The sequence below is a fragment of the Drosophila subobscura genome, chromosome J (assembly GCF_008121235.1).
Source record: "Drosophila subobscura isolate 14011-0131.10 chromosome J, UCBerk_Dsub_1.0, whole genome shotgun sequence".
NCBI lineage: Eukaryota > Metazoa > Arthropoda > Insecta > Diptera > Drosophilidae > Drosophila > Drosophila subobscura.
In genome coordinates, this window is record NC_048532.1 from 23,167,912 (window position 1) to 23,181,410 (window position 13,499).

General features: G+C 48.1%; 1 protein-coding gene across 1 annotated transcript; it reads left to right on the forward strand.

The window, feature by feature from the left end:
- Positions 1-2,155: 2,155 nt before the first annotated feature.
- LOC117894507 (ecdysone-induced protein 74EF) lies at positions 2,156-4,234 on the forward strand. The gene has a single exon (XM_034801616.1). It carries the CDS (start codon positions 2,520-2,522, stop codon positions 3,495-3,497), a length of 978 nt encoding a protein of 325 aa, XP_034657507.1. The 5' UTR covers positions 2,156-2,519; the 3' UTR covers positions 3,498-4,234.
- The last annotated feature ends 9,265 nt before the right edge of the window (positions 4,235-13,499 follow it).

Genomic DNA, 13,499 nt, shown 5'->3' on the forward strand with positions numbered 1-13,499 from the left:
TTTCAGGGTCATTGTCTCTTTGAACCCTTTCCTGTCCGGATGCTTAGGCCACAATAAACAAGGCACCCGTAGCTCAAGGAGCCGCATATCCTTGGCACACTTAACGTCCCAACAAAATCAAATTAAAATTCATGATTTATCTGCAAACAAACAAATTCCCTAAGAGGAAATCTGCACACACACAAAACCGGAAAAACAAAAGAAAAACAAATCCCGCATTTTGATAGTTTTGTGTGACGCAGTTGGCGAAATTTTCCCGCTCTCTGCTCTTCGTTTTTTGTATGTTTTCATACGCCGGAAAACTGCGTTGCACGAAAAGAGAAGTGCATGGCGAAAAGGTCACGAATGGGGTTACGGCTGGAAGGAGGGGGCAACCCTCTGGGCTGAGTTCCTGGAAGAATAGAATCAGCAATGGCCAAAGACAACAAACAGTCAACAGCCAGCCTTCGGGGGAAAATGCTGTCCCAATGTTCCCATTGAAGGAGTTTTAATGAATTGAAAAGCCTGGCGAAAACTTATTACTTACGGAAGAAAGTCGGAAAAGTGTTTCACCCTCTTCATTGTTAATCTATTTTGATATTATTTCAATAGAATTAAGCAATTAATTATCTGTTTATTACTGGAGAAATAGCTTCGTTTCTCTTATCTCAGCAATAGGACTTTAACTTGATGGACTCTAAGATTTTGTCTCAGCAAATTTCATTCAAAAAATCCCTCAAAATGTGGCCAAATATTCGCATCAATTGAGACTTGTTCCATGTATAATTAGCTTAAATTTAGAAACTTTTCACTTTTGCTGGCAATCGCAGGGAGTTCATTGATCCGCAGGATAACATCGAGGCTCATTTGTTAATCCATCCGATGGCTAGCTTCATTAAGTCACAAATGAGTTAATGCGCCGCTAAATGGATGCGACAAGCCGCTTAGCAAGTCAGCGCCAAAGGAGCACCCACACCAACAGTTGAGCCCTAAATTGACTCGAAAGTTGTGTCATTTCTGGGGATGGAGGAATCAGCGGCCGCTCTGACGTCAGTCGGCGGGAGAGGCACCCAACAATTGCGCCTCTAATTAGAAGTTCAGCATTTTGAGGCGTGGAGTAATCGCTGTTGACACCTACTTAAATCCCTCACCGCTCCCTCTCACTCTGCTCATCGTGGGGCCAAGACAAAGGACTTCATTAGACCACCGCCACAGCCACATCCACAGCCACATCCACCGCCATGGCCAGCGCCAGCGACGTTGTCGTAGATTGTCTTAAAATGTTGTGCCATAAAATTGGCATCCGACTTTATTTATAGCGCATTAAAATCAATTTTGTGCGTAATTAAATAAAAAGCAACAACAATGCAACTAATAGCAGGGGTAGAGGGGGGAGGCACGGCCTGAATCTATTTTTGCCGCAACGGAGGCACCGGGGCCCAGGGAGGCACTTCTTGGCCTACCAGATGGGTGCCCCAAGTGTGCCACTTGAAAACTGTCATAACCAAGGATATTTTTAGTCAAATCCCTCAAAGGAGTGGCACTCCGCCTTGAAGGGGCTATTTTTAGCCGAACGAAAAACCCGAAATGGAATCAAATGCGAAACAAAAGGAAATGGAAAATGGAAAAGCGTCTAGCTGATTAATAATTGATCGAAAGAAGGAAGCAAGCAAGCGAGGAGGGAAAACAATTAAAAGTCGAGGAAGGAGCGGGGCAGAGCGCGGGAGAGAGCAAAGTCCAGAAGTTGATGGAAAGTCAGGCGCCCTAAGGCGGCACGCCCCAGGAGAGGGGCGGGGCGCGTGCATTGACACCACCTGGCAGATGGCAGCTGGCAGTTGGCAGTAGGCAGCTCGCGGCCGGCGGCATCCCAGGCACAAACACAACACAACGGTAAACAAAATTCACTTCCCGTTTGATGAGATGAGGCAACAAATGCGGGTAAGCAGGAGGACAAAGGAGAGTGGTCGAGAGGGGGTGGGAGAGTGCAGGGTAAAGCAAAGATAAGGTAGGGCCCTGCCTGCATGTTCCAAGCTCCCTCCTTGACGATTTCCTACCCTCCCTTGAACATGCCCTGGACTCCACTGTGCAGAGAGCGAGAGCCAGCGAGAGAGAGCGACGCTTTGCAGAGCTTCGCAGACACCGGGCGAGTCTATAAAAGGAAGCGGCTTCCGATTTGCCGACTCAAACGCGGCAGGACAACGTAACCGAACGAACGCCAAAACACACTCTCCCGAGGCACGAACTACGAAGCAGAGGGAACCACGAAAGGGACACCCGAAAGCAGCTAGCGGCAAAACAGCAATCGGCGGGCGGCGTCTCTCGCGGACAAAGACCGGCTACAATAACAAAGGAAGTGGATCGCGGGGAAGGGTGTCAGCAGTGGGCAGCCAGGAAGCGGAAGAACAGCGGAAGTGCAGCCATTTGCACTGCCCTCAGCCGCGCCCAGAACGGGGCAACAAGGAAGCGGGCGAAAGGGATTCAGGAAGCAGACCAAGGAAATTGCTTTTGGCCAGAAATTGAATTGAATTCGAGCCATTCCGATGGGCACTCCTCATGTTTGCTTTGCGGACGAGCTGCCGCAGTCGCAGCAGCCGAGGCGTAAGGAGAAGGCCTCCTCCAACGGGAGCAACGGGAGCCTGAACAACAACAACCATTTGGGGAAGAAGTCCATGTCCGAGCTGGAGGTGTGCTCCTCGCCGGGCAGCAGCCTCAGCGTGTCGCCAGTGCCCCGCTTCGAGCGGAACTTGGGCTTCTTTCGGCAGCTGAGCCGACGCTTCGGCCTGAGGTCGCAGGATGACCTACTTCAGTCGGATGACGCAGTCGCCGCCGCTGCAGTGGCAGTTGCAGCCGTGCAGCACCAACAGCAGCAGCAGCAGCAGCAGCAGCAGCAGGAGGAGGATGCACACAGTTCATCGACCGACTCGTGCTCCTCGGGGCGTGGCCTGGCCGCACACCAGTCGCGACTGGAGCTGATGTCCATGTCGTGCGCCTCCAGCGAGACGAGCAGCACCCTGGACATTGAGGAGCAGCAGGAGCACCTGCAGCAGCAGCAGCACCAGCGCCAGCAGCTCCAACTGAAGCTGAAGCAAACGAACCGTGCCAGCTTCTCGCGGCTGCATCGTCGCTCCACATCCTCGCTGCGCCGCGCCTTCGAGAGCCTCTCGCTGACCTCACGCTCGCTCTCGTGCAGCGGCCCATCGCCACCGCCGCCACCCCCTCCGGCGGCCGCCACCCACTCGGCAATGCCACTGAAGTCGGCTCTCAAGTCCGCCTCGAACGTGGAGCTGCACCAGCAGCAGCCGAGCAGCAGGCCGACGGCCGTCTCCAAGTGCGGCAGTGGCGGCTCCTGCACCGCCGCAACGTCGGTGTCGGGGGGCAAGAGCGGGGGCAAGGGTAAGCCGCCGCCACAGAGAATTCTGCGGCAGCCCGTCTCCTACACATATCTGAAGGGCATGTCCGGCCTGCCCACCCAGCGGGTGCCGCGCAGCTCCGTCTGCTGTCAGTATGCGAGGCGCTAGAAGGAATTAGAAGGTTCTCGAGTCGCATTGCTCCACATCCCCATTGCCTCCCCCTCTTTCACCCGAATTCATTTCAAAATCTGTGATACAACAAGCCTTCCCCTACTCCCACCCTCCCCCCTCCTAACCACCCCATCCATCATATCCGAAAGTCTTCACCAAACAAACGAAAAAAGGGAAACCAAACCACAAGAATTGAAATGAGAAATGAGAAAATTTTATAAAAATTTGAATAACTTTTGCACTTGGAAAACGAAAACCAAAAAAAACCAAAACATATATAAAATATATACAAGAAGAAGAATTATTAAGTAGAGAGTAGATGCATTCGTCATAACTCACATTTATCCGCTTGATTCTAGGTCTAAAGATCATTCCACACACGCATACCAAAGACTGTAAAAGATGAATTAAACTTTTCATTTCATTCCGCAGTTGTAGATTTCCTTTAGACGTATAAATTCCTAAACGATTCGTGCCTTTATCGGAAAAGTCAAAGCAAAAGAAAAGAGGATTAAAGTGAAGCAAATCTTTTCTTTCGCATGAGAGAAATTCGTATGATAAGTTAAGTGTAGATTTTCCTTAGTGAATGTTAAATGGGATCAACAATTCGTCGTCAGGCATTTATCTATGTTCCGAAAACACACACACAAAACAAAACAAACCCTAACTTTAGCCTTAACTTTAACTTGAACTTTAACTTGAATTATTTACATTAAGAACTTGTTCCATTCCAATCAAAATCAAACTAATTTGCCAAACCAAACAAATTAAATATAAAGATATAGCGAACAAGATATAGGAACAGCACTCCACATCCAGCAAAGTAGAGTATTCGAATAACCGAACAAGAAGCCAAAAAAGAGCGCAACCGACTTGAGAGTATTAATACCAATGTACTTTACGCGTACTTTAGCAGTTTACACACAGATTTACATGCAGTTTACAGATACGAGAAGATTAACCTACAGATTAAAGCAAAGTAAAATGCAAGCCAAGGCCTAACTATACTCGTTTGTACACATTCTACATATACAATATAATATATACCTAACATATACGTGAGTCGTAAGCAAAAGCAATAACCGTTGAGGGAATATATACAGAAACAATATCAGCATAAATAACTATACCATAAACCATATACCATATACCATACAGATATATACACCACCTACGTACGCATATATACAGCAGCATCTACAACATATTACTAACTATTTACCAACAGCAGAGCAGCAGAGCAGCAGCCAAGCCATCGGGCCTGCAAAATGTAACACTGGCAGCAAACCACATAGCAATCCACACGCAAAATGAGAGTTCAATAAAAGTGAAATAATTTACACAAAGAGAAAGTCTTTGCATTTTTTACTACGCTTTTTCAGGTTGGGAAATCACTTAAACATTCTGTTGAGCAAAGACTCTTCAATGGCCGCTTGTATTTCTACCTTCAAAGCTACTTATTCCGCCTTAATCTCTACTTCATTCTGTTCTTCAACTAATTAAATCGCCATTTCCATGGAGCCTCCCTCCATCCATCCATCCATCCATCCATCCATCCATCCATTATAATCATAATATTCGCCGTTCATTTCTCGTTTAATGTCTGCTCCGCCACCGTCGCGCCATTTCGTGTGACACCAATCGGAGCAGAAAACTTTCAGCCATAAAAAAAGTTGTCCAAAAATAGCCACAAATCAATGGACATCCCACAGATTACGATACGATGATGATGGTTATATGGAATATGCAATTAGGAGAGCAATTCCAGGACTCTGTCATGGCGATTCGAGATTGAGTGTACGCCGAGTGGTCTGCCGTCCCCTGCCCACTCCCCACTCTACAATCGAGTCCAGACCGTCAACCCGACCCCGAAATAAAAGTAGAAATGAGTGGAAAAGTTTGCTGTCCACGAAAGTAGGTCAACGATTGAATTGCCATCAAGATATTTGGTTGTCAGGGCAATATATGGCTATGACTGAAGACGCATCTCTCGATGGGGATTCTCGTTGAATTTATAATGAGTGCGCAGGGCGCTCAGCAGGAGCAGCAGGAGCAGTCTGAGGAGGAGAGGGGAGAGCCATGTCTGCGGCATTTGATTAATATGCTTCCAGCTCAACTGGCAGACAATAAATATCAAATAACCATGTCCCGTCGAACCGCAATAAAAAACCGAAACCATCTGACAGTTTGATTTGACAGGCGGCATCTCTCGGAAGAAGGAGATGGAGAAATAACAGTAAAAGTAGAGTCCTGTATTTGCATTTGAGTTTGAGTTTCAGTTTGAGTTTTGTATTTTTGCATTGATTGATTTGTGTGCGACAGCTTCGAAATGAATACATTCCACTCTCCGCCCTGGAATCGGGAATTCCCATTTGGCTCCCAACCGAACAACCATCATAAAAATCCATCTGTTCGGCAAATCAAATGCGGTAGCAACAAATTAATGAAATTAGTGCGAATATTAAGCGTAAACTTGGCTGAACCGCAGGGAGTACTGCGGAGTGCGCTCCTCTCTCCTCCTTGATTTAATGGCCAATCCAGGAGTCTGCCTCCTGCTAAATGGCCGACACAGTCACGCACTCAAGTGGCGGAGGCTCCATGCGCCATGTTCCCTGCTCCATGTTGATTTGTTGCACACACACACACACTCACACACTTGTCTGCCCACCGACGTGACCGAAAAGATGATGAAAAATGTCAGAAACTAAACATTTTGGCAACGTTCCCACAAATTGGCATCCCTCCCGCACTATCCACACCCCACCACCGCACCCCTGATGTAGGTTTCTGTTCCTAGTACGTTTCTATGTACTGCGGATGATGTCTAAAAATATCCTTTGACCTAATTCCCGTTGACAGTCGACAAATGGGGGGATAAAGCGATACGCAACGCAGATCTGAGGGCGCACAGTGCCTATGTGTGATTTTTACAGCTGTGATTGTTGCTCCTCAGACGCACAGTTGGCCGGGGCAACCTTTTCCTTGTCTCTCCCTCTATATCTATCTCTATCTCTACGAGGGTTTTCCCCCATTTAATTTGAAATTGCTCTTGTAGGAGTACGGAGCGGGCACTCGTAACAATATAGAGAACGTTCGTTCCTCTCCTCCCTCTCCTGCTCTACGTGCTGCTGCCAGGCACGTAATCATTTTGACAGCGCTCAAGAATAGTTTCAGCCGTCTCTTTGTCCCTCGTAGTCCCACCAGCTCCTCCCATGTGCTGTTTTCTCGTCTCCATTCTCACTCTCGCTCTCGCTTTCTTTTCAGCAAAATGAATTGCTATTTTTAAGCATTTAATTAAGAGTCTTTTCCTGGTAAATATTTTTAGGCTGCCATTCGCTTGCTATTTCTATTTCCGTTTCCTCTCGCAGTTCCGCAGAAAGTTGCCTCGTCATGTGCGAGTATATGTGGCAGCGGAATGTGGCTGCTTATTAATAATAAACGGAAATAATTTCTACTCTCCTTCGCTGGCTGCTGGCACTTGCTGGCTCCTCCTTCTCCTTCTTTTGTTTTGCGTTTGGTTTATGGCCCCCAGAAGGTAGGAGGAAGTGCAGAAGGCTTTCCATTTCCATCGGGGAGCTCCACCAATACGGGAGAGTACGGGCTTCATTTTAACAGGTTACGCGGCATTAACTTCTCTTCTGGAGTTTGGATCCCAAAGCCTCCTCCACTTCCCATTTCGTGGTTGCTTTTTAGAGTGGGGAGGCAGAATGTTTATGAGGCAGGGCGTGTTAATTTGCTGCACGCGCCAGCCGAACGTGGAAACCGTGGGAAGGAGGCGAAGCAGAGGCAGAGGCATGACAGCTGTAGGGACGTGGCGGCGGTCAACTTGTTGCCACAGACTCGAGAGGGAGGCAGGCACTGATGAAACCCAGGGATACCCTAAGAGAAGGGACCCACTCTGCCCTCCCACTGTTTTCCTTCAGTTGATGCCATCGCTTTGAGGCAGTTTTCCAGGGCATGCATCACCACAGAATAATTAATCTTATTTCTTGTTGTGTGTTGCGGCACAGCCACACATGAGCGTGGAGCGTGAGGAACAGTCTGAGCTTGCGGCCAGGTCTTAGTCAACTTTTTGACTCTCTTTTAGTGGCAGTAATTCAGAGGAGCGTCGCAGGAGGACTCATTCTCATGATATTCATTCGAAAATGTATGAACACCTCCCTCCCATACGTATTCATTCATACTCTGTGCCTTTATGACTTCCATACCAATATTTACTTGTATTTTGTGTACCTTTGGCCCGCCATCTCATCATCAACATCAGTTCGGGGATGGGTGGAGACGTCTCCCCAGTATCTCCTGTTCTCTGCTCTCCTCTCCTGAGCTTCGATGCCGCTGCAACCTCATCTTTTGATGCCTCTTCACGTTTTTTATTGTATATTTTTATTGCTCATGTTTCCGGCTTGTTATCTTTGTTGTTTCTCCCCGCACACACACACACACAAACACACACCGGTTTTAATGGCACTTCTTCTGCCCTTGTAATTTCGTTTCTCCCAAAAAGAAATATTAATGAAATTTTCCAGAGGCTCCCCCTCCTGGGTTCTGTTTTAGGGTGTCTCTTGGGTAATTTTTTCCGCTGTTTTGGGTGCTCGAATTAAATCTTTGCTCATTGAATAACACTCGAGGAGAAACGTGTGCCAGCAGCCAGCAGCCAGCAGCAGGAGAGGGCACGGGCATGGGCATGGCATCACTTATGCTAATTCACACTCTGACCCAAATACCAGACTCCCATATCCAACGTGAGAACAACAGGCCGCCCCCCGATCCGCCGGCCGATACCCCAATTCGGGGATGTGTTTGTGTGTGCCAGGAATCTCATTAGCTATGCAGCCCGTGTTTCGGTAATTGAAGCCAATACGCAAACAAAATGTCTCCATTTCGCACTGGCACGAGGATATGGCAGGGGGTGGGCAACGCATACCCTCAGAGGGGCAGGTACTTGGGAATTTTTCTGCTCTGGCTGCTAAAACATAACTTATGCCCCTCTTCCACAAGTAGTTAGCAATTAGTCATGTAGTTTTCAAGCTGTTTAGGCTCCCATCCCAGGGGACATCAATTATTCACGAGAACTGACCCCAAAACGAATGCATAAGCTGACATTTGCAGTTGGTTCTGAGGCCTAACGAGCCAACAGGCCTACGTGTTGTCCTGCAAACGAGAAAAATTACAAGAAAACGGGAAACATTTATCCCTAAAGTAGGCAGTTGGCAACGGGAGCACTGCACGTACAATTTGTCAAGAGGAAAATGGCCAAAAAGAAAGGAAATGAGAGGAGGTTAAACATGCCAGAGGAAAGATAAAAGTAAAATAAATGAAAGCGGGAGTGCCTATCCCCAGCAGGAGGAAGCCAACCAAAAGAAAACAAATTCCCCCAACGCTAAGCACTGAGCGAGCTTTTTGGGTGTAGTTTTTCCGCCGAGAGCTGGTTGTAAAATCAATTAGAGAGGGAGTGACCCGGGCTTGGCCCTGTTTTCATTCACAAATCGACCAAAGCAGAGCAAAGGGAGAGCAATGCAGTCTCTGCGCCGGTTGAAGGTTAATGCCTGCCCCGGAGGCCAACTGCACTGCACTGCACTGACGATGACGTACCGCACTGTAGCTGTGGCTGTAGCTGTAGCTGTAGCTGTGGCAGTAGCTGAACCCGATGCCCGGTCCGGAGGCATCCTTGAGCGGCTCCATACGTCATTCCAGCTATATGCAGAGAAAGAAAGAGAGAGAGAGAGAGAGAGAGACGACCTTCGGGCGGCAGCTGCCGGTGAAATGGCATTCCCAGCTCTGCTCAGAATGGGATTTCATTCATAATTGCCGCAAGTGCGACGGGATACGCTCTCCCGGATAATATCCAACAGCCACATGGCAATGTCCTCGACCTACTTTCGCCTTTCGCCGTTCGCCGTTCGCCGTTCAGCTGCTGACAGTTTGTTTCCCTAAGGAAACCCCACACGGAACCCAGGAATTGGTGGTAACTTCGTTTGCCTCATTGCGCCACACACACGTCGCTGGGCATTTAATTCGATTTTGGGCAATTGGAAGTGGGTTAGTGGCTGGTTAGTCCAAGGTCCTGCAGTGGTCCTGCCTGCTCATGAATGGCGAAATTCAATTGGAACTGGAAGCAGTTTTTGTTTTGGTTTTCGCTTTGGTTTTCGCTTTGGTTTTCGCTTTGGTTTTCTTTTCACCTTGTGGTCCACCCCAATCGATGATGACGTGTGATAGAACCTGCTGGAAGGAGTCTCCCCTTAGCCTTTAAGGGCAACGCGAGGCGAGGCGAGGCAGTCCGTCAGTCAGTAAGTCACATATCAAAACTGACGCAATCTTCGCTTTTAATTAGAGACAAGTGCAAGGACATGCGGCGGATGATGGACGAGTAGGAGTCCTGTGGCAAATGACTCGTGGACCGAGCGCATTAAATTCCATTCGATGGCATCTCTCTCTCCCTCTCTCTCTCTCCATCCCACTCGAAAAATCCCTTCTTCAGAATTTTATGCATTCCACGCGCTCTCGTCAGCGTCCGCCCTCATCCGAGAGCGTTACTGCCGTTTGGTCTGGCTTGCAAATTGAATTTAAAAACTCAATAATAATCAGTTTATTGCGTATACGGCCAGTGGAGCGGAAACGGCGACATTTGCATGAGGTTCTCGGCAGGCTAAAAGGGGAGAGGGGGGTTCTGGCATGGGGCAGTACTTCAGAGGAGTATCTTCTGCTGTGCTGCCACTGCGATAAGGCGGCAAATGGCAAGGGCATGGCATCCACCCGCTAAGCATCATCATCATCGCCTTTATCGTCATCATCCGCTGCACCTACCGAAGGTTCTCCAAAATGGTGACGTCGGCTCACTCCTTCTCTCTCTTTCAGGTATCTCCATCTCTTTTATAGTTATCTAGGTCAGGGGCTAACAGCTCGTCGTCGTCGTCGTCGTCGTCGTCGTCGTCGTCGTCGTCGTCGTCGTCGTCTCTGTCGTTTGTTGTCCTTAGAGTCGTTGACGTTTGTCGGTTGCCGTTGCCGTTGCCGTTGCCTTTGCCGTTGCGGTTGCGGTTTTTCCTCAGCCGCTTGTGCTTCGCGGTTTTTCCTGGTACTGGTACCTATGACGTTGCAACACATTGCCCATTGCCACACTTCCCTTGCCGCTGCCACACATAATTGAATCGGCCATGATTCGGGCGGTGGACTGGCAGCTGGCAGCTGGGCGTGGCTCTAACTGCATTTGGTTCATTGCGTTCGCTCGAGTCCGACATTTTGGTTAAGGATTTATTTATAAATTTGCCACACACCACGCCCTGCCGCTTCGGAGGGGGGTTTTCTGTTCAGTAGAGCACACACAGCGTGCCTCCCTGTGTCCGCTCCACTTATTAATAAACCAAAAAAAAACAACGAGAATCGAAGGCTATGCCGGGATCTTCTGGGATGCCCTTTCGACAGATCATTGCTGGGGTTACTTCTATGGACATTTATCCATCATCGATATATGGATATGTACACATGTGTGTGTATATCTATGTACGTGTATATTCCATTCTATGAGAAGAGTATTTAAAGGCCAAACAACAGGCGTGGCATGGCATGTCGCTGTGTCGCTGTGGCGCTTTGTGGATTGCATGGAAAATGGATGCTCGAGAGACATAAATAAACTGCAGCTAATTTGAATGCACCAAATGTCCTTGGGGCAACGCCACTAGCGGCAGAAGGCAGGAGGCAGGAGGCAGAGCAGACATCCTTCGACCCCATAACAATTGCAACAATTTGCAAACCAAGTGCCTCCGCAAGGATACGTACATATTTCAGAGCCCTGTCCTCTCGTGTTCGCTGTTCTGTTTCGGTTGTTTTGGGATCATTCAAACGCCTCCTTTGCTTTCATTTGGGCAAAGGTCAGACCCCGCAGAACAAAGCCCAGGATCCAACCCAAGGGAACACTTGACCCACTAAATTTTCGAGGATACACCCGAGATAAAGGAGATCTCAGAGATGAGATGATGAGCCCATCCTTGGGCCAAAGTGGTCTAATCCTTTCGTAGAATGAATGGCTCACGGTTACAGATGCGAGCGATGGGGGCTTAACCCAAATATGTTGGCAAATAATGAAGCTCTTTGTTGGCCGCGTTCTCAATTGGCCTTCGACCGCTGCAAGAGCGCGGATGACGTCACCAGCAGGACACTCACACACACACACACATGAGGGAGGAGACAGGGAGGTAGGAGCCAGCTGAATGTCACGCCCCGAAGTTTAGGTTAAATTTAGCCAACGGCAAAGCCGAACGCCAAAGCCAAAGCCAAAGCCAAAGCTACAGGCGACAGCCCATAATTGGGCGCGTAATGTAAAAATAAAAACACAAAATACCAAATACCAAATACGAAAATGTACTAAAATCGGCCTTAAATGGCAGCAACAAAAATATGCCAATAGAGAAGTGTGTGCCCCATTACACTTAAGAGGCTTACCGCACCACACGCGCCGCATGCCCACCTCCCCGAGAAGTAGGCAACAATTTGGGGCAAGTGAACGCGGAACATTTTTATGGATCACAGTCGCCTGACAAATGAGGGGGCGGCTCAAGGGGAACAAGTATTTTAATTGCTTGGGGGATACCGCTTCCTGCCCTAGTTCTGCTCCTTGTCCAGGAAACGTAAATGTAAATGGAGGGACACTTTAGAGCTGATGGAACGACAGATGACCTAAGGAGGAGTGGACACTGAAAGCATTTCGGGGCAGATAAATATGAAGTAAAATTTGATAAATGTTTAAATGGAAACGTTCCCTTAATGGTTCAGAAAGTGGGTTAAAATACACTTTAATTGCAGTCCAATCGCTTAGCAATAACAAATTGAGATATCAGCCAAAATCAAATGCTGTTAGGAATTGGATTGAGGTGTAAAGGAAGTACCAAAGGAGAGGTTCACAGGTGGCAGAGATTCTACTCACATGAGGATATTTTCCAATTGTTTTTGCTCCATGCCCCAGCTTTGCTTATGCCTGAAACCAAGAGAAAAGGAGAAATATTATGCTCTGAAGTGATACTTAAAATACTTTAAAGAAATAAACTCCATCAGTGCTACCCTGTAATTTGCATAATAGTAGAAGCAAAAATTAAACAAAACAAAAGGGGGAAAAAAATGGAAAGAAATGTCAGGGCAAAGTTCCAGAGTCCTGCTCCAATTAAGACCCCGAGAGGCTGTTAAGTCCGGGCCATTTGTCGGGCCAAAAGAAGGGATTATCAAAGCCAGAAGCACACACAAGCACACACAGACACGCACACGCATACACACACACGCACATGGACTTGTAGATATAAAATCTGGTAGCCGTATCCTTCAACTGCAGTTTAAATGCCAAATCAGCGCAAATTGTCCGTCTACAGAGAGAGAGAGAGAGGGGCGAGGGCTTGCCACTGGGTTGGGTGTTGCCAAAAGGACCTTTGGCTTCTGCAGCATTTCCAACTGCTGTTGCTGTTGTTGTTGCTATTTTCGTTGTTGGTTTCATAATGTCACTCGACACAGCGGCAGAGCGACTGCAATGTCCTTGCAGCACGGGGGTTCATTGGCCCAAAACATTGAGCTGCAGCCTGCAGTGCCTGTGCCAGAGCCAGAGCCAGAGCCTCTCACTCACTCTCTCTCTCTCTCCAGCCAGAAATACAGCAGACACCCGAAAGAAAGAGAGAGCTGGCCCAAGAGAGACAGAGTAAGAGAGAGAGAGAGAGCAACGCAGAGCCGAGCCGAGCAGAGGCAAGAGCCAGGTTCAATGCACGGCAAGTAGGTTATAAAAAAAGGCAAAAGGCCGGCCCTAGGCGCTAAGACACAGCCTGTGCTATGACGTCACACAAAAAAGCGGCAAGCACACAGAGAGTGGGTGAGAGAGAGGGAGAGATAAGTAGAGATAGACATAGAGATGGAAGAGAGGAAGGGGTGAGAAATGCGGCTTAATTTTCAGTTGAGAAAACCCGAGAAATATGCCAACTTTTACTTTTCCCTCTCTATGTCTCTCTCTCTCGCTCCCTACCCCTTTCA